We start from the raw sequence: 27,537 nt of genomic DNA, 5'->3' as shown, positions 1-27,537 counted from the left end.
AACTTATTCCCAACTGGCCTAACTGGTTCAATAAAAAGTGAAATAATATTTATTTTTTTAATGGATCATTAGAAAACAAAATCTAGATCAGGGAATCATTTGGCCCTGTGCTTAAAAGGAGGTATTGCATAATTCATAAAAACACACTACAGTGGTGAAAATATCCCCATCCCCCAAGACTTAGGAGCCATGACTCAGTGAGAGCTGTATGTACGTTCAAAACTTTATTTATGGAATACAGTGTAGAAAGCGTTTTTCCCAGTCAAAGCAAATGGCTTGCACAATTACACAGTGGAAATAAAGCCACAGAGAAATAAAGAAACCCTGCTCTCTCTAACTCTATACTGCCTTATTCTGACTATGGTGAGGTAATGCATCCTCTGAAAACCCAAGCAAAGGACTGACCCACCTGCAGCAGTGTGTTGCACACAGCTCTACACACCACCACAACACTGCCTTAAGTCTAGTACTGTGTTGCAAAATGGCACCCTATCACAGGCCTATATTTTGACTACCTCTCACTGAAACTGTAGTCCATCCAATTACCGGATGGCCCTGCTAACCCGCTGAAAGTTGCCTTCTAGGCCACGGTAGAGGTCGTCGTATGGCTGGCTCTAGACACGTGCTTGAGAGAGGTGAGTCGCATGCCTGAAGCAGGGGGAAAGAGGGGAGGAGGGTGGTTGGAGATTGATTTTACAGACTGCCCGTCTGACTATCCATCTGGAACAGCTAGTAATTCCCTCTACCTCAATCCTTCCTTCCTTCTCTCAATCTTTCACATGCACCCTCCCCAGGCACCGACCCTGCTCCGTTTCTAGTCTCAGCAGAGAGAGAGAGAGAGAAAGAGAAGGATGAGCCGAAGCAAGAAAAGAACAGATTGGGAAGAATAATTAAGCCCAAAATGGTGTTGGATTGTTCTTATATATATCACAAACAAATGTACAGAGGAGGAGAACGTTGTTTATTTCTAGCGGAAACATAGAACCGGAACAAGAATTCTAACTAGACTGGAGAACAGTCATCCACCCCCGTCCCTCCATTCTCCCCCGGCTGGAACCGGCCTTCCCGCCACATACCTCCCCCCCAATCTTAAAAAAAAAACACAAAAAAACACGACAACATGGAATCAAAGAAAGAAATCAAAAATTAAATAGGGCCGATTCATAACGTCTGCAAAACGCAATAGGATGCCAACGCAATAAACTAAAGATAATCATAATTCATATGATAATATAATATACAAATACGGATCAAGCCAGCCCCCCCGCAGTTTTAGGAACATAGCATGGTTGAAATTAAAAAGGAAGAAACTTAAATCCAAAAAGCACAGATCTCTTACAGTGTATTTATTAACATGATATCCAAGCAGAGAGAGCCCATTCACCGAGATTCATATATATGTTTTTATCCACTGTCATTTAAGTCACGTAATCACGAGAAAGATACTAAATGTACAATCCTGCTAGAATGATCATCTCGATGTGAGAACCTCTCTGGAGACGCAGAAAGATATTTTATTATTCTCAATAATAACCCCATCGTAATTTGTCATCATGCACTAAATAGGAACGGCTACTTTGTTACATTACACGCAACTTAAAAAAAAAAAAAAAGACCTCTTTACATATGATTTTTTTTTCTAATTTTAATTTCTTTTTTGAAAAACAAAACCGAAAATGATAGAATAACTAAAATAAAGAGCTCATTCAGAGTACATCATCATTATCATCATCATTTTAGCCTTGTGTGACCTAACACAGCACAGCTGTCATAAGAATGCACAGAGAAGGAAAGAAGGAGGAAGGAAGGATAGGAGGCTTCATTGACCCATAGACCTCACCTATTCCCCAGTGTATAGAGAATGCAGTAGTGTAGGGTTGGGGACAGTGTGGCTGGCACTACAGCCAGAGAATGCCCCCTTAATTAACACTGGTCTGGAGTCAGATCTCTGTCCAAATCCATTCCCCAACTCATTCCAAATCAAACTAAAAACAGACTCTGGACCAGTGTTGAAGGGGACAGTCTCCATCTACACCAGGAGTGATAGTGGTGCCTGGTTCCAACCTGCACTGCTTGAGGGTAGGGTTGGTTTGGAGTGGGGATAGTGTTAAGGGCATAGGGGTGTGGAGGGTTAGAGGGGTTTGGGTAGTGGTCATAGGGGTGAGGGGGTTTGTCATTCCTCAGTTCTGCATCTGCTCGAAAAACTTGTAGGTGGGGTTCTCATAGCCGTTCTGTTGCATTTTGGACAGGTGGCGCTCCTCAGGGGTGACTGCTGCATCCACCTGCAGAAACAGAGAGATGTGTTACACACAAGATATGATATGTCCTCGTACACCAGGGGTTCATAGTCATTCCACGGAGGGCCTAGTGTCTGCAGGTTTTAGTTTTTTTCCTTTCAATTAAGACAACCAGGTGAGAAGAGTTCCTTACTAATTAGTGACCTTAATTCATCAATCAAGTACAAGGGTGGAGTGAAAACCCGCAGATAGTCATCCCTCTGTGGAATGAGTTTGACATGTGTCACAATATTGCTGGTTATTTTTTGTTGTTTAACGAGTGGGGGCTGTTCCCACTCCTTACATGTTTACTGATGCAGTAGGATAGATTCGTACCCATGCTGACACAGTACATGTGCACTGTTAACCTTCTACACAGACTATAGATTCAAGTCTCAAACTCATAAACAACAGAAATAGAGACAAAGGAAATACTGAGCCAAAGTCCAGAACAGTACACGCATAGCATATATTTTACTATCCTTGTGGAGACCTAAAATTGATTTCCATTCAAAATCCTATTGTCCTAACCCCTAACCCTACCTCCTAACCTTCATCCTCGTGGGAGAATTCCCCTCGTTTCACTATCCTTGTGGGGACGTTTTGGGGCTTTCCGGTACCCACTAGGATAGTAATACAAGTCCACACATCTCCTCTACCCCTCACCTCGATGACTCCGTGGTGGATAGACGTGTACTGCTTCTTCCTCAGCATCACCAGGGTGATGACGATGACGGTCGCTATGACGACGCCTCCCACCATCAGCCCGATGATGGCGCCCTTGTTAGAGCCGACATCCTCGGCGAAGAACACCTCGAGAGAGGAGAGAGAAAGAGAGAGGGACTGTAAAATCACACTGCACAACCAATCACAAATACTGACTGGATTTATGCAGACAGATCTGGGGTCAGGAGTTCAAGGCATTAAGGTGAAATTAAGTCGGAGAGAGTAGGAATAATTTGGGGTTTGGATGGAATACAAAAAGACGATTTGTAATCTAACGTTACGATTGCTGTTTAGGTGTTAAGAGGCCGCGGTAAAGTTGAGGGGGTTTGGGATTAAGGTTCAGAGTTACATTAGAGGGATTTTTAGAGGTAAGCTTAAAGTTACGTTATACAATATGACTGTTACATAATCAATTTTCTCCCTTATTTAATGAGGAAAATTACCAAAATGTATAAGAGATTTAAATTGGGCACGAAATGCTGCTTGTTTTTCTAAGTGTGAATGTATGCGTGTCGCGGTTTCAGATCTGCCCACCCTGTCCAACCTTTTAGAGTACCAGACGCACGCGCGACGAGTTGGAGATTGTGTGCTTAGACAAACATGATGGAGCACACCTGGTTCAGTTCAGTCCTCTGAAAGGTATTTACAAAACATAAAGAAAAGATTCATACTGATAAGTACAGAACATATACAAGAAATATACGTTTTGTGGAATTAGCACAGATTGTCTGTATATTTATTCCATTACATGTACAGTGTAGAATGGAGATGATGATCTATAAATGTTTTTCTTAGCACATGCCCCCAAGTTTAGTCTCTACAAAACAGGGCCATCTATCAAACAGGGACAATCACAGCTCGCAAGTATGGGCTTTTTAGACATGGTTCCTAATCAACACTAAAAGAAAAATCATTTTGAAAACAAAAACTAATGATATAAATTGATTAAAAAAAAGCCCATGCAAAGGCATTTTAGAAGCATTGCCTCTATAGCTAATACCAGACTCATTCATTCTTCATTGGGCAGTCTTCTAAACTCCCGAATCCATTTCAGTCCAAGATGTTTATACTTATTTTTGATTATACTTTTATAATGTGACTTTTTTTGTGACGTGGATCATAATTACAGTCTATCAGGTTGCGTGATCCTCGTAATGTTACGTGGAAAATACAACTTATGGGACGCAGAATTAAATATACATCACACTGGCACAAACGCAACCAGTTATTTTTCATATTCGCATTTCATTTCTGTCACTCGTAAATGCGAGAGCTAAATTGAAACAATTATTGTTTACCTTCCACAACTCAGTCGAAAAGGCATTTGTCCATGTGTTTACGTACATGACAGTCAGCAAACTCAGCATCACAACAAACAGGAGGGGCAGACACGGGGTGGCTACGTCCAATAATTATGTATTCATCTCCATGTCTGTTGACACATGTCTGTGTGTTGCAGCTCAAGAATCGGGATGTTAGATTTACTTATTATTTTATTAAAATGTAAAAAAAAAAAATCTGACCCTATTCATTTCTGTGAACTTTTAACTCAGATCCCATACCTGCGTACATGGACAGAGAATTATATAGTTGGTACGCAAAATGCGTGCATGTTGGCAGGTCTTCATTTTCAATTTCAGACAGTGTTCATCTGAGGACATTTATAAATTAGCGCTGGTGTGAAACTAACATCCTGGCAACGCAGACGCCAGTTACTAACCCTGGTCATCTCGGCAGCCCTTGGTTACCATTCCAACGGTTAGCCAATACATATGGCTAGACATACCCTTATGGGCATGGATATGTCTGGGATAACTCCATGATGCTTGTATCTGGCCATTTATGAAAAGAGTGTAAATATACTAAATTAAGTGGTGTGTGTGTGTGTGTGTGTGTAGATACCAGTTTCTGGTGGTGCACTTCGAATCCGGTGCTGTGCCTCTCCTCTGCCTCCATCCTGAGCTCAGGGATCTCCTCTGGCTTCAGACCAGACACGGGTCGTGTTGGAAAGTCTCTATCAGGAATAGGGCGGGCATCCACAGGCTCAACTAGGGAGAGCGAGAGAAAGTGAAAAGGAAGGATGAGTATCTTGTTAATATAGTTTCACTTTGATCTCATACCTGTCAAGGCCCTGACAGCGGTCTACTATCAGTTATGGATTTGGTACATTTAATGTGTGGTTGTATGTAGAGTACACGTACCCTGGTTTGGTCTGTTCCCACCCTGACTCTGTGTGTATTGATCGTAGCTTTAGGCACACCTACCCTGGTTATCGGTGTTGACCTGGTTGAAGCTCTCGGGGTGGATAAAGCCCAGTCCGTCCAGGCCCATGCCCAGGTCTTCTTCCTGGGGCAGCAGGTCCAGGGAGGCCCTTGTGCTGTCGGGAAGACTGTCAGGCATCAGGGCATCATTTCCATAGCTCACCCGCACATCACTCTGCAGGTTGGACAGCTGCTGGGCCATATCTGCCTGCTCCTTCTGCAGCAAATCTGGAGAAAGGGGAAGAGGGTGAAAGACCGCAGCAGAGAGGATTAAGAGAGAGAAGAATAGAAAGGAGAGGATGGAAGGTGTAAGAAACAAGGGTAGAGAGAAAAGGAGAGAAAACGTCAATGCTGTTGCAATAGAATGGTAAATGACTGTAATTTAACAATTACGATTATTTATTAGTACATACAAAGACAAGAAAATAGGATCACTAGAATATGGATGTCTCAAATGTCCACCATTTCCTATAAACAGTGCATTCGGGAAAGTATTCAAACCCCTTGACCTTTTCCACGTTTTGTTTACATTATAGCCTCATTCTAAAATGTATTAAATAATTGTTTTTCAGTCATCAATATAAAAAACTATTCAGACCCTTTGCTATGAGACTCGAAATTGAGCTCAGCTGCATCCTGTTACCAGTGATCATCCTTGAGATGTTTCTATAACTTGATTGGTAAATTCAATTGATTGGACATGATTTGGAAAGGCACACACATGTCTATATAAAATGTCCCACAGTTGACAGTACAAAAATTAAGCCATGAGGTGGAAGGAATTGTCCGCAGAGCTCAGAGACAAGATTGAGTCAAGGCACAGATCTGGGAAAGGTTTGAAGGTCCAAGAACACAGCGGCCTCCTTTCTTAAATGGAAGAAGTTAGGACCCACCAAGACTCTTCCTTGAGCTGACCGCCCGGATAAACGGAGCAATCGGGGGAGAAGGGCCTTGGATAGGGAGGTGACCAAGAACCCGATGGCCACTTTGACAGAGCTCCAGAGTTCCACTGGGGAGAGGAGAACCTTCCAGAAGGACAACCCTCTCTGCAGCCCTCCACAAATCAGGCCTTCATGATAGGACTTCAGACTGGGGCAAAGGTTCACCTTCCAACAGGACAACGACCCTATGCACACAGCCAAGACAAGCCTACCAGACAAGCTAAATAGTGGGGCAAAAAAAGTATTTAGTCAGCCACCAATTGTGCAAGTTCTCCCACTTAAAAAGATGAGGCCTGTAATTTTCATCATAGGTACACTTCAACTATGACAGCCAAAATGAGAGACAAAATCCAGAAAATCACATTGTAGGATTTTTAATGAATTTATTAGCAAATGGTGGTGGAAAATAAGAATTTGGTCAATAACAAAAGTTTCTCAATACTTTGTTATATACCCTTTGTTGGCAATGACAGAGGTCAAACGTTTTCTGTAAGTCTTCACAAGGTTTTCACACACTGTTGCTGGTATTTTGGCCCATTCCTCCATGCAGATCTTCTCTAGAGCAGTGTTGTTTTGGGGCTGTTGCTGGGCAATACGGACTTTCACGTTTCCACGTTTCATCTTTAATGCCCTTGCTGATGGGAGGTTTTCACTCAAAATCACACGATACATGGCCCCATTCATTCTTTCCTTCACACGGATCAGTCGTCCTGGTCCCTTTGCAGAAAAACACCCCCAAAAAGCATGATGTTTCCACCCCCATGCTTCACAGTAGGTATGGTGTTCTTTGGCTGCAACTCAGCATTCTTTGTCCTCCAAACACGACAAGTTGAGCTTACCAAAAAGTTATATTTTGGTTTCATCTGACCATATGACATTCTCCCAATCTTCTTCTGGATCATCCAAATGCTCTCCCAGCCTGGTGCAGGTCTACAATTTTGTTTGTGTCCTTTGACTGCTCTTTGGTATTGGCCATAGAGGAGTTTGGAGTGTGACTGTTTGAGGTTGTGGACAGGTGTCTTTTATTCTGATAACAAGTTCAAACAGGTGCCATTAATACAGTTAACGAGTGGAGGACAGAGGAGTCTCTTGAAGAAGTTACAGGTCTGAGAGCCAGAAATCGTGCTTGTTTGTAGGTGACCAAATACTTCTTTTCCACCATAATTTGCAAATAAATTCATAAGAAATCCTACAATGTGATTTTCTGGGTTTTTTTCTTCTCATTTTGTCTTTCAAAGTTGAAGTGTACCTATGATGAAAATTACAGGCCTCATCTTTTTAAGTGGGAGAACTTGCACAATTGGTGGCTGACTAAATACATTTTTGACCCACTAACGTATATGCTCGCTTCGAGGCAAGCAACACTGAAGCATGCATGAGAGCATCAGCTGTTCCGGACGACTGTGTTATCACACTCTCCATAGCCGATGTGAGCAAACAGGTCAACATTCACAAGGCCGCAGGGCCAGATGGATTACCAGGATGTGTACTCCGAGCATACGCTGACCAACTGGCAGATGTCTTCACTGACATTTTCAACCTGTTCCTGACCGAGTCTGTAATACCAACATGCTTCAAGCTAACCACTCCAGTCTCTGTGCCCAAGAACACCAAGGAAACCTACTTAGGCAGAGTTGCAAAGAAAATGCCATATCTCAGACTGGCCAATAAAAAAAAAAGATTAAGATGGGCAAAAGAACAGACACTGGACAGAGGAACTCTGCCTAGATGGTCAGCATCCCGGAGTCACCTCTTCATTGTTGACATTGAGACTGGTGTTTTGCAGGTACTATGTAATGAAGCCACCAGTTGAGGACTTGTGAGGCATCTATTCCTCAAACTAGACACTAATGTACTTGTCCTCTTGCTCAGTTGTGCACCGGGGCCTCCCACTCCTCTTTGTATTCTGGTTAGAGCCAGTTCGAGCCCTTCTGTGACGGGAGTAGTACACAGTGTTGTACGAGATCTTCAGTTTCTTGGCAATTTCTAGCATGGAATAGCCTTCATTTCTCAGAACAAGAATAGACTGACGAGTTTCAGATGAAAGTGCTTTGTTTCTGGCCATTTTGAGCCTGTAATCGAACCCACAAATGCTGACACTCCAGATACTCAACTAGTCCAAAGAAGGCCAGTTTAATTGCTTCTTTAAAATCAGACCAACAGTTTTCAGCTGTGCTAAAGTAATTGGAAAAGGGTTTTTTAATGATCAATTAGCCTTTTAAAATGACAAACTTGGATTAGCTAACACAATGTGCCATTGGAACAGAGTTATGGTTGCTGATAATGGGCCTCTGTATGCCTATGTAGATTTTCCATTTAAAAGATCTGCCGATTCCAGCTACAATAGTCATTTACAATATTAACAACGTCTACACTATTTCCGATCAATTAGATGTTATTTTAATGGACAAAAAAATGTGCTCTTCGCCTCTCGCTGTTTTTTTGTTGCTCCTTAGTTATTTTTCTATTGGTTTTATATGGATTCTTTTCTACTTCAATTTATTTAGATTTTTTACATTTATTGCATTGTTGGTTCAGGGTTTGTAAGTAACTATTTCACTGTAAGGTCTACACCCTTTGTATTCGGTGCATGTGACAAATAACATTTGATTTGAAGACAACGCAGCAGTGGCTTCGGGACAAGTCTCTGAATGTCCTTGAGTGGCCCAGCCAGAGCCCGGACTTGAACCCGATCGAACATCTCTGGAGAGAGAACGGACAAATAGCTGTGCAACGACGCTCCCCATCCAACCTGACAGAGCTTGAAAAGATATGCAAAGAAGAATGGGGAAAAACTCCAAATCCAGGTGTGCAAAGCTTGTAGCGTCATACCCAAGAATCAAGGCTGTTGTCGCTGCCTAAGGTGCTTCAACAAAGCAAAGGGTCTGATTACTTGTTTAAATGTAATATCATTTTTTTTATACATTTGTAAAAATGTATAAAAACCTGTTTTTGCTCTGTCATTATGGGGTATTGTGTATAGATTTATGATGGGGAAAAAACGATTGAAATCAATTTTAGAATAAGGTTGTAACCTAACAGAATGTGTAAAAAGGTCAAGGGGTCTGAATACTTTCAGAATGCTCTGTAGGTACCCCATGGGCCCTGGTCAAAATCAGTGCACTATATAGGGAATGGGGTTCCATTAGGGACACACCCTTTAAGTCTTCCTCAGACACTTCACTTGAAACAAGGTCGCTCTCTGTTCTCATTTGTTTTAATGACAGGAGAAAACCAAACCAATGTCTGTGTTGCTGGGAGGCGGTGTGTGTGCGCGCAGGGGAGCAGCCTGAGAGAAGGGGGAAAACTAGACAGTCTGAGACGGACTCAGACGGCTCGGTGACGCACACAACTCAAGACCCAGACAAACACAGAGGGAGGGAGGGAGGGGAGCGGGAAGAAGTAGTTAAGGTTATTGATTTGACAGAGGTGTAGGTGAGAATTGAGAGATGTCATGATGTTACGATTATCTGTATCATGAATGAAAAAGTGGATGAGGGTTTTGTGGATATAAACTATGGATAGTGGTTGGTGACAGTGTGGATGAGGGCAGGTTACTGGTTCATATCAGTTAATGCTTACACACTGACCTAGTCAACCTTTACCTGGTTAATGAAGGAGAAATGAGACTGGGACAAAATAAAAAAAACTATAAAAAATAAAATAAAAACTCACCAACTTGGTCCTGGATATCGTCGGCCACTCCGGGTACCTTGTAGAGCAGGCCCAGGGACTGGTTCATCCTCTCCTCAATCACACGCAGGTGGGTCAACACCTACAAGTACATTTGAATGCTATTTAATACAAGCCATCTTCTGTGAGCCATACATTGTACATGTCAGGAGGTTACCAAAATACCCTTCAGTGGTGTATAGGTGTTTGTGTGTGTGAGCACATTTGGCGTTGGGGGTGGATGTTGTTTCTAGGTTTAATTATTTTATCCGGTATAAATGGAAAATATTTTGTTTCTGCACTGGAGAGGACAAGAAAGTGGTCAACCAACGTGAGACGAGGTGCATACAAAAAGTAATAAGGTCATCAATAAAAATCTTCGATTTGATTCAAGATCAAATCAAAATGTTTCAGCCTTCATGAGAATGACAACAATTTCTGTCACCATGTAAAACACATTCAAATGTGAATTAAATTATTATTATTTTTAAAGGCCTTTAGTGGGCTTATTACCTGGGGTCGGATCTGTGCGGCCTTCTTGGGGTCGACCATGCGGACGTGCTCAAAGTGTTTAAGGGTGTGCTGTCTGTCCTTCTGCTCTGCACGGACATACTTCTTCAATAGGCTGAACACATGACGAGGCTAGAGAGAAGGAGAAGGAGAGGAAAAAGGGAGAGAGACAGCGGGAGCGAGAGAAATATGAGTCAGAACGTCAGTCTGTGTGTGGGAAGATTAAGACAATGGGAGGATGATCCATATGTACTGTGTGTGTGTGTGTGTGTGTGTGTGTGTGTGTCCCTACCCTGGGTGGCTAGGCAGTTAGGTGGCTCTACAGGGCCAGGCAACACTGTGTGTGTATGTTATACTCTGTTACTACGTACTCTCTACCTACCCTGGGTGGTTGGGCCTGCAGGGAGGTCAGGTAGCTCTCCAGGGCCAGGCGACGGCGGTCATTGAGCAGGGCCTCAACCCGGGCCATGTGAGTCTCAACCAGCTGCTGCCTCTCACTGGCTGCCTCCTGCTCCAGGGCCTCCACCTTCTCCTGGAAACGCTGTGTGATAAGACACACACACACACACACACATTATTATACTGTACAACATGACATTTAATATACACACATATTGAACATAGATGATGGGTTCATGATAAGACACACATAGTACATGATACACACACAAATTAAAAAGTCACTACCACGCTATTATCAAATATTCAGACACACAATAGCTATGACATTGACAGTCACTAAAGAATATTCATAAATGCTCAATCAGTATCTTCTGTGTGTGTCTGACCTGGATGACAGCCTTCTTATCAGCACGAGGTAGACTCTTGGACTCCCTCTCGGCCTCCTCCCACTCCCTCATCACCTACACACATACAAGAAGAAAGACCCGTTACTGCTGTATCTAACTCCTTCCTTCCGGCTATAGTCATACATGATCTTTCACCACGACCGTGTCTTTGCTTCCTTCCCTTTTACCCATTCTCCATCCCCGTTCCACTCTCAAACTCTTTATCGCCCCTTCCATCTGCCTTTCCCACCCTCCACCCCTACCCTTCTCGCTCTCTCTATCCTACCTGGGACATCCTCTCGCGGTGTTTGGCCTCCAGGCTCTCCTTGGCCTTGGCAAAGTGGGCGTGTTCGTTGTCATCCCCGGGCGTCTCCAGATAACGGTCCACTGCGTCGGGAGTGCTGGGGGTTGAGGTGGGCACTGGGTGGTGGATGGAGGGGCCGAGGTAGATGGACATGGAGGACAGGGGGTGCGCGGGTGCAATTGAGGAGAGGGAGGAAAGTGGATGAGATGGAGAGAAATTTAGAAAATGACTCTTACAATCTGGTCTTCAGGTATCCCCCATTGTTCCTTCACCTTCCCCGGGGATCCCTTTTTCTAATGTTTCTTCTTTCATTGCTTTCCTCTTCAAAATCCAGACCAATCTTTTCCAAAGTGACTTACGATAAGTGCCTTCAGAGTATTTGACTTGACTGAAATAAGGATCCGGAGGCAGTAATATAATACCAATAAACAAAGTAAAAACACAGAAGTTCCAAACTACCAACACTATGTAGCAGCTCCATAATAGCAAACACTAAAGCCAGACGATTAATAATACTAGTGTTAGCAACAACAGGTTGGTTAGTGATTCATCGAGCGAGTGAACGAGAGTAAACTATACAGAGTGAAAAAGCAGAGAAGTGTGTGTTTGAAGGGTGGCTGGTGTCTCTCTCCGTGTGTGTGTGTGTGTGTGTGTGTGTGTGTGTGTGTGTGTGTGTGTGTGTGTGTCCTGGTTGGAGGATTCCAGATTTCCTGCTTGTTCCGGCCAGATTCCGGGAATTTTCCAACCGTGATTTCTTTAAACAAATCTCTTCCATTAATGTGACTGCCATAGACACTCCAAGTCATTTAGACGTTTGATTAAAATCCTCTAGAAGAGTTACTTTAACAATTTGCCCATTTATTTGAATACAGACAAAGCGAGTAAAAAGCTGTTATGCCTTAAGGCTGGGATACCTTGCATGACCTGTGATCCATTTGACAGGAAAAAGTCAATTGTATAATATGTAATATCATTCCGAGAGGAACGATGTTGTAAAATGTCCCCAGGCTAAAGTGTGTGTATCACATTACGTGACATACTGTACCTATCATTATCATCCTTGATTAAACATTGAACAGCATAAATATATTACTTCTTACATGAATAAGGAAGTGCTGATTTGATACTTTGGAACCTGTGTGTGTCATGTGAAGCATGTGTTTTAGGTTGGTCTCAGAGATAAGCACGACTTCCTTTCACAGACACTAAATAGTCCCAAAACAACCAAGAGCATTTTTTTTGCGATCCGAACAGAGCAGAACCGTTAACACAATTTTCACTTGGAAGTCTAAATGTGAGGGTAGAGGATTGCTAGCTGGTGGAACCACAACACCGTCTTTCACACCTCCGATATGCTCAACCAAGTGGAAATCACACACACGCGCGCACACACAATTTCAGAGGCTGCTACAGAGGAGGTGAGATGGAGTGAAAGACAGGATTAGTGAGAGAAGGAGGGCGTGGGAGACATACGATATACAGAAAGTAGAGGGAGGAGGAGGGCGAGAGTGATCCAACGCTGAATGGATCGCTCACACACCCGACTGTCAGGTCACTGCCTCACACAACACTAGAATCAGTGCGAGAGAAACTTTTGCCTTCCATCTGTCGCGCGCACACTGTCCGCTCATACGGAATCAGTGGGGGGGACAGGTGAAATCACTCGTGTTAGTGTCTTCTAAACCCCACAAACAGGTTAAAGTGTGTATGTGTGTGTGTGTGTGTGTGTGTGTGTGTGAATGTATTTGTCCATGTGTGTGTGAATGTATTTGTCCATGTGTACAGTAAACTAGGGTTGGACAGTATCTAGATTTTCATACAGTCATACTGTTTCTGTACCATACAGTATTACCAAATGTGCACACAACGGCCACTATTTATTTAAATGAATATATATATTTAAATAAATAAATAAATAAATATAAAAAATGAGGTAACAGGGATCTTGATCTAGGAGGGAATTGAATGTCTCTGCTGTAACCAACAAGCTTGATCTTCACATCTAGCCACTTGGCTAGCAGTTCACAAACCAGATAACATTTTGAATTGGTTTTTTAAGGGGTGGATTTCTGGAAGCAATGTAATTGTCTGTATCATTTCCCCAATATATGTTTTGGGTAACTACATCCACACACACAATAACACATAAGCGTCTACCTTATACACATTTTACAGAATCTATTTTACAATAGTTATATTTAGTTTGTTTTTAGTCCTTCATTTCCATCCAGTTTGATTTCTATTTGTAACTGTGCTATTTCACAAATTTCTGAACCTATATACATTTGACAGACTCTTGTTATTAATCCCACCCTTCAGCTCCATTCAACCTCTCCCATCTATCTCTCAACACCATCCATTTTGGATTTCTATTTATTTGATAACATTTATTGGACATTTGATTTGTTATATTTACACTTAACTTGTGGTTATAAGCAGTGGCGTAGCGGCCCTAGCAGGGGGTGCCCCCACCCCAAAAAAAGTCTACACACAAATTATTTTTTAACAGTATTGAAAATCATACCATCTGTATTTTGAAACACCCTAGTATATCGCCCAAGCCTACAGTAAACACAATGCGTGGTGGTTAGTGAGACATGGTTAGTGTAGTTAGCACCAAGGGGCCAGACGCTAACGAGACGGCTAACCAGAAACTAGCTAGCAAACGTGGACACTAACAGTGTAACACACAGACAGACAGTCAGGCAGGGAGCTCTGCTGTCCGTGTGACTGACCATGCAGGCAGTACAACAAGATTTAGTTAAGTGAGACCACAGGTTAGCGAGAACTTGCATGGTTAACAGCTAGTCAGACAGTAACTAGCCAACATAGACACTACACGCAGACAGACAAGTAGTCTGTGTGACCGACTTACTAACAGTGCAGCAGACAGACAGTACAAGTGGTGGTTCGTGAGACCAGAGGTTAGCATGTAACGTGAAGTAGTATTAGCGTGGTTAGCAGCTAGCTAGCCAGAGGGCTAATGACAGAGGCTAGCTTTCAGACGTGGACACGCAGACAGACAGGTAGACAGGACGCTGTCTGTGTGACTGACTTACTGACGTTGCTGCATACAGACAGGCAGTACTCCTCCGACTCAAAGTTATTGCGGTTGCCTCCGCAGCCGCCATAGATGAACTGGGCACAGCGGCCCTCCTCACGGTCAAAGTACCAGCGTGCAAGCATGGCACGGCATGGGCCCGTCTCCGCATTCGCCCAACACACCTCTGGTAGGGGGGCAATGAGCCGTCAGCACACACACACAGGGTGAGTGCGCCAAATGGCACCCGGCCTATTCCCTACATAGGCCTCTGGTCAAAATATACTGATATATAAGGGATACTATATAGGGAATAGGGTGCCATTTGGAACACATTCTTATTACCGTATAGGCGTGTGCATGCCAATGGTGTGTGTACTTACACACCACTGTAATGTCATGGGTGGTGGAATGGGGATTTAGCTGAATTCCTACTAATTTAGTGATGAGTTTCTAGATTTGCACCCCCCCCCCCAATTCCACCCCTGCATACACTCACTCAACCTTTAAATAGACAAGAGTAAATTATGTACACACACACAAGGCCCCTGGCCCTCCCAGTCCCTCTCACCTCTGACCACTTCCTCCACAGATTCAGTGGTAGTAGTAGTGGTGGTGGTAGTCATGGCGATGTTGGTGGTGGGCTCACTATCGTCGCGCTCGTCAATGACGTCGTCATCATCATCATCATCCTCGTCGTCGTCCCCGTCTCCATCCTGGTCATTGTCCAGCACCTCCTGCCCCTCTTCCTCATCATCATCATCATCATCTTCTTCTTCTTCCTCTACCATGGCAGGGGCGGTCTCCTCTGTCTCCTCCTCCTGTTGCTGCTGGGGTGTGAACCCAGCTGGCTTTGCTGCCCCCCTTTCCATACTGTGAGAGGGATGATTGAGGAAGGTAGAAAGAGGGAGAGAAATGGGGGGGGGTGTGAATAAAGTGGTTATGAGCGAGTGTACTGTGGGTGTGTGTGAGTGCTATTATAAGTATAATCTCGTTCCCAGACACTTCTGCGCAAATGGGCAAAAAGTCTGGTGGATCAGCGAGTCAAACCTCGCTGCTGTTAGCCACTACCGAAAGACCGGTAGAAACTCCAGGCGCATAGGCATTGGTTTAATGTACCAACCAATCACCTCTCACAACACCTTCCCCCTACCCTGTGTGTCATGCACACTTCAGTTTACGGTCAGCCTCGCAGTTGTGTGATTAGCTAAAATTAAATGACAAATACTTTACTCAGTAGGTCACTCCCATAGAATTCTATGGTCTCTCCGACTAAGGCCAACTTTGAATTGTTGATATCCCAGGCTGATATGCACTGTGCACAATAGCCTGGGGGCGAGGATAGTATAAGTATGAATGTAAGGGAGTACTGTATGAGCTCCTGTGTGTGTACCTGTTGTCAGTGTAGTCAGTCTCGGCTCCTCCCCACCACACATCCGAGTCGTCCTCGTCCTGCTCAGTGCTGTCGGTCTCCCTGTCTGACGGACAGCACACAAACTCCACCCCCCGGAAACGGTCAATGCCGCACGGCAACAGCATCCCGTAGTCATGGAGATTCAAAGTGCGGTCTCCACAGGACTGGGTGAGAGAGGGATGGGGCTGTTAAAGCAAGGGCTGCGTGTACCAAGAGTAGGAGCACTGATCTAGGATCAGTTCCCCCCATCCATGTCATTGTATTCATGGTGATCTAAAAGACAAAACGGATCCTAAATCGGCACTTCTACTCTGAGATAATTGATTCATTCGGCTCCAGGTTTTGTGAATTATACACTACATGCCCAAAAGTAGGTGGACACCTGCTTGACAAACACCTCATTCCAAAATCATGGGTATTAATATGGAGTTGGACCCTCTTTGCTGCTATGGCAGCCTCCACTCTTCTGGGAAGGCTTGCCACTAGATGTTGGAACATTACTGCAGGGACTTGCTTCCAATCAGCCACAAGAGCATTAGTGAGGTCAGGCACTGACGTTGGTCGATTAGGCCTGGCTCGCAATCAGTGTTGTATGCATGTAAGTGTGCGCGCGTGATCTCACCTCTTTGGCCACAGTGTGCCAGTGCAGGTGGCTCTCACACATGTCCATGCGCTCCTGGTGCAGGAACTTGCACTTATCAGGAACCAGCAGGGCATCACTGACAAACTCCCCCACTGCACCATACAAACAGAACCAATTAATATACAGACATAACTAAAAAAAAACATCTGCCAACAACAAAATAACTACTTTTTACTAAGGGATGGAATTCAAATAGTAGAAACGGACACATAAATCAATTTCTCTCCCCCTCACGCAACACATAATTCCCCCCTACACACAGTGAACCTCACCCACACACTCAAGCCTCCCCACACAGTGCATTTGTACCTAGGCATCGGTAGGGCACCACGATGTGCAGGTGACTGCGGCACTGCTTGCGGCCCTTCTTGCACCAGTTCTGGACGCTGACTGGCTGGTTGGCCTCCACCACGTTGGTGATCTGCAGCTCAGGGTATACCTGGGAGAGAAGAAACACGGAGTCTGTCTATCATCATCTCTTTTCACCCCCATCCCATTTTCTATGATCTATCTCTCCCTCCCCCACATCACCCATCCGTCCCACCATCCGTTCACAGGAGGGTAAACTCTTTTCCGCTCTCTCCCAATCACTGTTTGTCCACATCCTCCCATCCGTCCCTACCATCCGGTCAAAGCCCTCTTTTTTTTTACTCCCCCTTCTCTCCATATCCCCCTCTCCCTCTTAATTGTTCTCAGTTCTCTAATCCACCTCTCCAGGTATTACTTGTTTTGCTCCTCTCATCCAATTACTTGACTAACTCACTCCACCCCTCCCCTTTCCTACCTTTCGATTGGTTTATCATTTATCCACCGTTTCCCTGACCCAATTCTTCTCAATCTCCATTTTAACAGCACGACACTCCAACTCCTCTCTATGCACATGCCTTTCGGTTGTTTCTTTCTCTCCCTCCCTTTAGTTTATCATCATAAAATTCAGAGTTCAACTGCATTGTGCCATGTAAATGAATTACATTTATTGACCTTGAATTCCCCCCCTCAGCAATATTGCAGGGTGACGATTTGGCTCTTTTTTATCCTTCAGCGCCCCCCCAACTATACCACCTTCCCTCCCGCCTAGCTCCTCGCAATATGTAGCTCTTGATTCACATCTCTCCTCCCCATCTATCCCCCCTTCCTCTCCCACCTCCGGGCAGTCCTGGTTGATGCCAAAGACACCATTTCTACTCCCCCTCTCTCTCCTCCTACCAGAACTGCAGGATGCCGATACATTTGGATGCATCCCTCTCATTCCCCTCCCTGTCCCTTCTCCCCCATGTGTGTTCTCACTTTGCAGTATTTTTGCATTGCATGTGGTTGTATTATAGTGTATTTATATTGTGTATAGGTCCCATGTGGCTTAGTTGGTAGAGCATGGCACTTGCAACACCAGGGTTGTGGGTTTGATTCCCACGAGGAACTAGTACGAACAAATATGAAAATGTATGCACTCACTATTGTAAGTCGCTCTGGTTAGGAGCGTCTGCTAAATGATGTAAATGTGTATTTAGTACGGTGACCTAACAAAATTTAATTTCCATGTCTATGGACATTATAGTAGGTCCTCGGTAGCTTAGTTGGTAGAGCATAATGCTTGCAACGCCAGAATACTACTACTACTAATAATAATATAAATAATAATGTGGGTGCTTTCATTTGTCCTATTTCATACATTTGCAAGTGTGTATTATACGCATATGTGAATTGAAAATGAGTTATGCATATCCCACTCCCCGGGACACACTTGGCGAATAAGCCATTGCTGATGGCGACCCCGGAGAAATTAGGGTTAAGTGCTTTGCTCAAGGGCACGTTAGATTTTTCACAAAGTCGGCTCAGCGACCTTTTCGGTTACTGGCCCAGCACATCACTTCGGGATTTTGCCAATGAGGCCACTTTACTTCTCCAGAGTCAGATGAACTCGTGAATAACATGTTGTCTCGGTGTCCAGTATGCAGGAAGTTAGAGGTAGTTTCGCAAGCTAATGCTGACTAGCATGTAGCGCAATGAATGGAAGTCTATGGGTATGTGTTAAGATGTATGCACACATGACTAAGTCACCTTTGGATAAAAGTGTCTGCTAAATGGAATACATTATATTATACACTACCAATCAAAAGTTTTAAAAACACCTACTCATTCAAGGGTTTTTCTGTATTTAAAAAAATATATATTTTCTTCATTGTAGAATAATAGTGAAGACATCAAAACTATGAAATAAATGGAATCAGGTAGTAACCAAAAAAACAATAATTCCTACTCTTTGCCTTGCACTCTTGGCATTCTCACAACCAGCTTCATGAGGTAGTCACCTGGAATGCATTTCAATTAACAGGTGTGCCTTGTTGAATTAATTTGTGGAATTTCTTTCCTTCTTCATGCATTTGAGCCAATCAGTTGTGTTATTACAAGGGGTGTGGGGGTATACAGAAGATATATTTTACCAAATAGGGCCAAGTCCATATTTTGGGAAGAACAGCTCAGATAAGCAAAGAGAAACGACAGTCCATCATTACTTTAAGACATGAAGGTCACTATACGGAAAATGTGAGTTGCAATAACCATCAAGTGCTATGATGAAACTGGCTCTCATGAGGACCGCCACAGGAATGGAAGACCCAGAGTTACCTCTGCTGTAGAGTTACCAGCATCAGAAATTAACTGAACCTCAGATTGCAACCCAAATAAATGCTTCAGAGTTCAAGTAACAGACACATCAACTGTTCAGAGGAGACTGCATGAATCAGGTCTTGATGGTCGAATTTCTGCAAAGAAACCACTACTAAAGGACACCAATAAGAAGAGCCTTGCTTGGGCTAAGAAACATGAGCAATGGACATTGGACCGGTGGAAATTTGTCCTTTGGTGGGAGATGGGAGATTTTTGGTTCCTGCAGCAATACTACGCCATCCCACATTGTTTGGGCTTAGTGGGACTATCATTTGTTTATCAACAGGACAAAATGACCCAACACACCTCTAGGCTGTGTACGGGCTATTTTACCAAGAAGAGTGAAGAACCTCAAATATATTCAGATTGTTTTGGTAACTACATGATTCCATGTGTTATTTCATTGTTTTGATGTCTTCACTATTATTCTACAATGTAGAATAAAGAAAATATATATATAAAAGGATAACACTTGAATGAGTAAACGTTCTAAAACTTTACCGGGAGTGTATATTAAGTTATTGTATCATATCCGACCCCAATCTCCATACCTCCTGACAGTACTGCAGGATGCCCTCCTTGGTGCCGATACAGCTCTTGGTGCCAGAGGGGTCTGACTCCCATTTGCCGCTCTGGACATCCACATGCATGTTGAGCTTCCCACAGAACATGGCCACCTGGGGCTCCGCCAGCAGGCCCATCCCACCATCTGTCGGTACCTTGAGAGGGAGGGAGAAGTGGAGGGATGGAGAGACAAAAAGAGAATTGTTCATTTACTCTCGTTCCGTGGTATTCGGTAGGCATGTGCGAGAAGTGAGAAATACAAATGTCCAGCAGAAAATATTTGATACAACATTTTACGAAATTAGGTTCCTTTCATTTAGCTTTTATTTATACAGTTTGCTGTCATTGTTGTTTGCCAGGGAGACTTGTTCAAGATGGCAGCAGTTTCTAAAACATGCCCCACAAAGAATTGGCAATACATGACACAGAACAATATAATACAAAGAATGTTTAAAAATACATTTTTCATAAATGTCAGAATGATGTGGAGAAGGAATATTGGAGAAAAACTGAAAATGTGTAAGAAAGGGAGAGAACGGGGTAATGATTCAAGAAAATAAAAGTGGGAGGCAGGACTAAGAGGAGAACAAAGAGGTGTAAGCGGGGGAAAAGATATAGACCCTTTATTCGTAAACTACTTTTGACCAGTGCACAATAGATGGGATAGATGCACAGATTAGAGTTTGGGTGGCATTTCAGTCATTGACTTATTACATCAATGAGGCTCCGGTGTGAGGTTTCCCCTCAGTAAAGGTCTAGGATCAGCTTTCCCTCCCCCAATCCTAACCTTTAAGATTTGTGTGGGAAATACAAAACTGACCCAAGATCAGCATCCTAGGGGCAAATTCACACTACACCCATCAATGGCAAAAAGAGAGGCTTTCTTTGACGATCTTTGATGGTGAGAGAAAATAATTGCTACTGTACACTTTCCTACCCAATTGTGATTGAAAAACCCACAGCACCATTGCAGTCTCTTATGAAACCTCCCCAACCTAAAGCTTTTACACACGCAGGCACGCACGCACATTGGACTGCGTACACCACGCACATATCCTCGATATCCTACAGGTGGCAGACTGAGAAAGAACATGTACTGTAGTTTGCCAGCCTGCCAAGGGGTATGCATGCTTGGCTCACGTGTGTGCGAACCCCTTTGTTGTCCATCCAATGCCTATTCACGTGTACTAATTATATTATGTAACTCCATTGATGTGTGTACATCTATCTCTGCGAGTATGTTTGTGTGCGCACATATGTGTGTCCATTGCTACTACGTAAGGAGGTCTTGTAATGAGAATCCTATAAGGAGGGAGGTGGGGACAAACAAAAGACTGAAAGACAGCATTGTACTAGGGAACGAGGGAGAAGAGAGAGAACAAGAGGAGAGAAATAGACTGATTGCATTGTGTTTTTATATAATCTTGTTAGTGGTTTGGCTGTAAAACAAATGTTTGTGAAGTAGAGGATGACATACTGTGAATGGACTTGATTCTTTTCCGAGCTAATGCACAATGTAATCCTTATCCACACACACAGACAGTGCACGCACATTCAGACACACACCCACGCCCATTCATATGCACGCGCACACGCCCATTCATATGCACGCGCCCATTCATATGCACGCGCACACGCCCATTCGTGCACTGTGCATGCATGCACACATTCTGGCATGCACGTGTACACACAAACACACACCGACAGACAGATCAGATTGCAGTGTAGTTCTGAGGGACGGATGTGTCGCCTAAAGAAGTTCATGTCCTTCAAGCAAACCTGTTAGGCCACATGCCCTAGCGCCAAGCAAATCTGTAAATCCCTCACGCACATAGACACAGTGGAAAAACAGGTGAAATCACTTGTGTTAGTGTCTATCAATCAAATGTATTTATAAAGCCCTTTTTACACCCGTAGAGGTCAAAGTGCCATACAGAAACCCAGCCGAAAACCTCAAACAGCAAGCAATGCAGATGTAGAAGCACAGTGGCTAGGAAAAACTCCCTAGAAATGCTGGAACCTAGGAAGAAACCAGACTGAAGGGTGGCCAGTCCTCTTCTGGTTGTGCCGGGTGGAGATTCTAACAGTACACGGCCATTTAAGGCCAGATTGTTACAAAACCCACAAACAGGTTAAAAGAAGTGTGTGTGTGTGTGTGTGTGTGTGTGTGTGTGTGTGTGTGAGAGAGAGAATGTAGTCATCCATTTGTACAGTAAACTAGGGTTGTGCGGTATCTAGATTTCCAGTAATACAGTTTCTGTACCATACCAGTGCATACAGTATTACCAAGGGGCGCTATAACATTTTTTTTTTTTAAATGCAACACACAAAACCATTTAGGTAACAGGGACCTCTCTCCAGGAGGGGATTGAATGTCTTCCGTAACCAAGAAGCTTGATCTTGACATCTAGCCCCTTAGCTATCAAACCCGGATAACATTTGACACATCTTAGATTTATTGTATTTATACTTAACTTGTAGTTAGTTATAAGTAGTGACATAGCACGCACCCCCACGAAACCGGGGTAATAATTGAAGTTAGCATATCACTAGCTTAGGGCAATTGCTAGACGTCCCCTGGTACAATAGCCAGTGCCTCCACTTTTTAAGTAAGGAAATAGACCTTCCAACTACTCCAAAACAGGGTGGTTGGCCTCCACTTTTTGCAACGGAAAACGACAATGAGTGTTTCTTACTGGACAACTTCAAGAAGTCATTCTGCGTTTGTCAATTTTTGGTTTGGTGCAAAATCATCATGACCTTAGTCAGCTTTGTGTTGACATGTTCCAGATGGCATGACCCCAGGTGGTGAAGGTAGGCAACAACACCTCCACAAGGGTGCGTGCTCAGCCCCCTCCTGTACCCCCTTGTTCACACATGACATGGCAATGCGCATCTCCCAACTTAATCATCAAGTTTGCAGACAAAAGTGGCAGGTCTGATTACCAAAATGGACAAGACAGCCTACAGGGAGGAGGGCCCTGGGGGAGTGGTGCCAGGAAAATACCCTCTCCCTTAACAAAATGAAGGAGCTGATTGTGGGCAGCAGAGAGAGCACACCCCATCCAAAACCACTGGTCTGCAGTAGAGAAGGTGAAAAGCTTTAAGTTCCTTGGCGTGCACGTCACTGACAAGCTGAAATGGTCCATTCACAGACAGTGTGGTGAAAAAGGAGCAAGTGCCTCTTCAACCACAAACTTCTACAGATGCACCATTGAGAGTATCCGATCAGGCTGTATCACCACCTGGTATAGCGATTGCACTGTCTGCAACCATAGGGCTCTCCAGAGGGTAGTGTGTTCAGCCCAACGCATCCCCGGGGCCACACTGCCTGCCCTCCAGGACATCTACAGCACCCGGTGTCACAGGAAGGCCAAGAAGATCAGCAAGGAGTCAGGACCTCCGCTACATGGCCTGTTCCCCCTGCTATCATCTACAACCGAGAGACTGAAAAACAGCTTCTATTTCCAGGTCTTCAGACAGTTAAATAGTCACTTAAGCTTCCGCCCAGTACTCTACCCTGAGCTTTAGTCACCGTTACTAGCCGGCAACCACCCGGTACTCAACCTTGCACCTTAGAGACTGCTGCTCTATATAGTCATTGAACACTGTAGAACTGACCCCAGTCAACTAGTCAATTGTTTGGCCGATAGGCTGTCAGTGAACCAAGGTGTTCTTTTGTTGAGTAGCAAAAATATATATATATATATATTTTAAAAATACATATTTACACAGTACCAGTCAAAAGTTGACACTTATTCAAGGGTTTTTCTTATTTTTTTTTTCAGTTTTCTAATAATACATATGGAATCATGTATTCAATTTGTTGTTTTTTTTTAATGACTTAAACTCAAAATATATTTTACATTTGAGATTCTTCAAAGGAGCCGCCCTTTTCCTTGACAGCTTGGCACACATGGCTCTCTCAAATCACACACACACTCAGCAAATAAAGAAACGGCTCTTTTTTGGACCCTGTCTTTCAAAGATAATTCGTAAAAATCAAAATAACTTCACAGATCTTCATTGTAAAGGGTTTAAATACTGTTTCCCATGCTTGTTTATCCGGTATTGGAAACAGTTTATTCAGTCTTAAATTTGATCGATTATTTACATTGGTTGAGGTTGGTTTAGGAACGTTGTTTGAAATGTTTGGACCAAGTTAACAGGTATAGTATTAGATACCTTGACAGCAGGTTGGGCGAGTTGAAACCGGTGTATTTCAGAATCAAACGCGCCAAATAAATTGACATTTTTGGGACATAGGACATTATCGAAGAAAAGGACCATTTGTGATGTTTCTGGGACATTGGAGTGTCAATAAAAGATCTTCAAAGGTAAGGCATGAATTATATCGCTATTTCTGACTTGTGGCACACCTGCCTGGTTGAAATATGATTTCTGTGTTTGTATGCGGGCGCTGTCCTAAGATAATCGCATGGTTTGCTTTCGCCGTAAAGCCCTTTTGAAATCTGACACAGGGGCTGGATTAACAAGAAGCAACGTTTTATTTTGATGTATAACACACATTTAAAAAGGTTAAATATTTGAATTTTGCGCTCTGCAATTTCACCGGATGTTGGCCAGGTGGGACGGTAGCGTCCCACCTGCCCATAAGAACTTGATCAATGTGGTTCCATGTCATTTCAACCAGAAAATGTGATGACTTCGAATTAACATGGAAAACTGATTACATTTGCAAAAAGTCATCAGCGTAAAAGGTTTTGGGGAAATTGTAGTCTTCACTCAACTTTAAAACTAAATCCATTTTCATGGTTAACATTTCTGCTGATTTCACATTGAACTTTCCCCAGTGGGTAGATCTGCAGTTAGCTGAAACATCTGCTTGTCAGTCATGTCATTTTCCTCCGTATATTTACACTAGTGGGAAGGTACACCTCCCTTGTGATGTGTGTGCAAGATCAGTCTTAGTTCTGCTCTACAAGAAATCAATGATGTAGAACAGGGTTCTCCAACTTTTGATCCAGCTAATTCCGGTCCAGAGAGAACCTTTAGTTTAATATTTGAATAATGTGCATTACTGCAGGGCTGGATCAAAAGTCTGCACGCCAAATGATTGGAGTTGGAGAACCCTGTAGATGGGGTCAGATAACACGATGCTCCTATACCCACATTATCATCTCAACCCAAACCATATTGCTTGGATATTTTCTTTTCACGTGGCTAGGTCCAGTCACTAAAAGCTGAGCTGACCCCTTAACATATCCGTTTCCAGCCCAAAGTGAATATAGGCATAGTTAGCTTGCCATGCCCCACTCAAACCATGCTGGCAAGAAGCAGTTCGTAACAAAAGCAGGCTGGCCATCGTCCCAGTCAGTACTCACTGGAAAGCGAGCAAAAAGAGCACAGTTCAGGTTGACAATAGTGTGAAAAAGGTTATTGTTATAGAAAGACCACGATGACCCAATTCCACTTTGTGACAACTGCTGATGTATAAAAGGACTTTAGAACGCGTTTGAAATTTGACCCAGTCCCATGTCGCCCCCCCCCCTCATCACTTAGATTTAAAGTGTCTTAATGTGAAGAAATTGAAACAGGGGCCTAGGTGGAGCAATCCCTATATTGCTTTTAGACCTATCCGCTACTCTGATGTGTGAACACTCCCTCACACTCTCTAAACCACTTTTCCAATATTCAAAATCACCTCATCTGTTTGCCTTGTAAATCATGTCCTTCCTCTATTCTCCATCCCTCTGCAAACAGTTGGGGGGGGGCGGCCTGGGGAGCAGCCAAATCCCACTGCAGCCTTATAAATCAGACTGTTTGGAATGGAAAGGTTAGAAAGGGCGAGAGAGAAGGCAACAAAGCGAGAGACGAAAGAGGGCGGGATTTAAATGGACAATGAGGCTTTGTGCGTATGAGGTTCAAGTAAGGTGATGTACGTAAGGTGCATTAACTTTGAGCACCAGTGGAGTATGGTGAAGTTGCCCTTAGACCCTGATCTTATTGCAGGAGATACAAAGCTGACCCAAAAGTTTAAGGTTAGGATTGGGGGAGGGAAAGCAGATCCTAGATATGTACCTTGGGAAAACTTCACCCTGGATCACAAACCAGTCAGGAGAGGTAGAACAGTAATGGTTAACGGTTTTCCTAGCTGCAGGGTTCAAAACATATGAGCGAGAGAAAGACAGGAGGGAGAAAGCGGATAATAGAACAGAGGAGTAGTGGACATGAGGAGACAGGGCTTTCCCTGAGCCACCTGCTCCATCGCCTGCCTCTGCCCACTCTCATCCATCGCCAGCATTGCAATCTCATCTATCGGCTTGCCAGCCTGCCGGCAGTAAGCTGGGTGGAGGATTACGCTGAGCTGCCTGGCCCGAGATATCCCAGAGGGCCCAATCCACACTGATACCACCCATGGTACCCTCCTGCTGCTGTCACAAGACACCGTTGTCTCACTACCGCACACTCAAAATAGATATTGCATGTAAAGTACCCCATCAAAGACCATATTGGAGGTAACACAGACCTATGTACTGTTGTCGTAAGCACACAGTAAAAAGGCTAATACAGTTGATTTAAGCTTCATTTAGGGAAATTCAGGAATAACAGTCCCAGCTCGCAACATCAAGGAGTTTTCCCCCCAAACGGCAAACAAACAATTTATACCTGTGCAATTAATGGTCAACCGCGGCACACCAAATGTAAAATGATAGCACATCGGGCAATTCTCTGGGAGAATCGGGAAGAAAGGCATACGACCAGACATCTCCTAAATCTAATTCACATATAAATGACAGTAGTCCAATGTAAATCTACCTTAATCCAATGCTTGGTACTGCTGGTACTAGCCTTACTAGCACAGCACATGGGAGACTGCTCTCATCAATCACGCCTTTGGCACTGGTGCACTGCATTGGTTAGTGATCCCAGTTGCACATCTCCACCGGCAATAAGTTGAAGCCATGGAAACTGGAACACGCATTACAATAGAGCCAGCCACCGCCTGAAAACACAGGGAAGATTTGCCTCATGCTGAAAGTGGGCCATGAAAGAGACAGTGTCCGTTTCTGAAAATAAAGTCAGACAATCCTATACCCACGCATAATCTCTGGACTGCGCCTAGCCAGCTGGTTGCTGGTACTAGTAGGAACGTACGGTCGACATACTTACAGAGACAAGAAGCCACGTTGATTGTTTTTCTATGATAGTGTGTAAGGGAAGCAGACCTGGGTATATTGCATTAACCTAAATGACGGTAACCAAACAAACATTGTCGATTAGAAATGGGAATTCATGGTAAATGTACTACTCATGTGCAATCCCCTGGCCTGGAATGGATTAGTCCACTGAGAAAGGTGTCAAATACGTACAATAAATATATATATTTTTTAAAACTCAGAGTAAAAACAGTATCGGTCAACCAACAGCCTACCAACCAATCCACCAGTCGACTAAAAATGGAGTTAGCCCTACACAGGACAAAAAGTTATTTGAATTGAATCATGACCTCATTTCAGTCGGGTGACCTCGTCCAGTGACCTATACTGAAACCAGACAAAACATACCAGGTCTCTATCACACATCTTTAAGCACACATTATCTTTGCTCCATATTGTATCTAGGAGCCACAGTCATTGCGTCAGTATTGACTCGTTTGGTTAAACAGAAAACCTTGCTGGTACCTATTGTCCAGTGAGAATGTGTCAATGTGCTATTATTGGTGGGTCACTGACCATTCCTCTAGCTCGACCAATGGGTATAGGATGC

At 43.7% G+C, this 27,537-nt stretch overlaps 1 protein-coding gene across 2 annotated transcripts in view; it reads right to left on the bottom strand.

Moving 5' to 3' along the window:
• Positions 1-205: 205 nt before the first annotated feature.
• appa (amyloid beta (A4) precursor protein a) overlaps positions 206-27,537 on the bottom strand; it is a 43,308-nt gene continuing 15,976 nt past the window's right edge. Inside the window, exons 2-16 of one of the 2 annotated variants that reach the window (XM_035754929.2) lie at positions 19,794-19,961; positions 16,885-17,014; positions 16,555-16,667; positions 15,912-16,096; positions 15,090-15,391; positions 14,538-14,705; positions 11,461-11,594; positions 11,175-11,249; positions 10,769-10,927; positions 10,390-10,518; positions 9,880-9,979; positions 5,267-5,491; positions 4,905-5,050; positions 2,943-3,089; positions 206-2,282 (exon numbers count right to left, since the gene is read on the bottom strand). In XM_035754929.2, the coding sequence (XP_035610822.1) occupies positions 2,181-2,282; positions 2,943-3,089; positions 4,905-5,050; positions 5,267-5,491; positions 9,880-9,979; positions 10,390-10,518; positions 10,769-10,927; positions 11,175-11,249; positions 11,461-11,594; positions 14,538-14,705; positions 15,090-15,391; positions 15,912-16,096; positions 16,555-16,667; positions 16,885-17,014; positions 19,794-19,961 (2,283 nt within the window). In that variant the 3' untranslated portion in view covers positions 206-2,180. The remainder of the gene's footprint in view (positions 2,283-2,942; positions 3,090-4,904; positions 5,051-5,266; positions 5,492-9,879; positions 9,980-10,389; positions 10,519-10,768; positions 10,928-11,174; positions 11,250-11,460; positions 11,595-14,537; positions 14,706-15,089; positions 15,392-15,911; positions 16,097-16,554; positions 16,668-16,884; positions 17,015-19,793; positions 19,962-27,537) is intronic. The other variant, XM_035754931.2, reaches the window with a different exon arrangement.

Source organism: Oncorhynchus keta, chromosome 37 (genome assembly GCF_023373465.1).
Source record: "Oncorhynchus keta strain PuntledgeMale-10-30-2019 chromosome 37, Oket_V2, whole genome shotgun sequence".
Classification (NCBI taxonomy): domain Eukaryota; kingdom Metazoa; phylum Chordata; class Actinopteri; order Salmoniformes; family Salmonidae; genus Oncorhynchus; species Oncorhynchus keta.
This window is presented reverse-complemented; position numbering and strand designations above follow the sequence as displayed.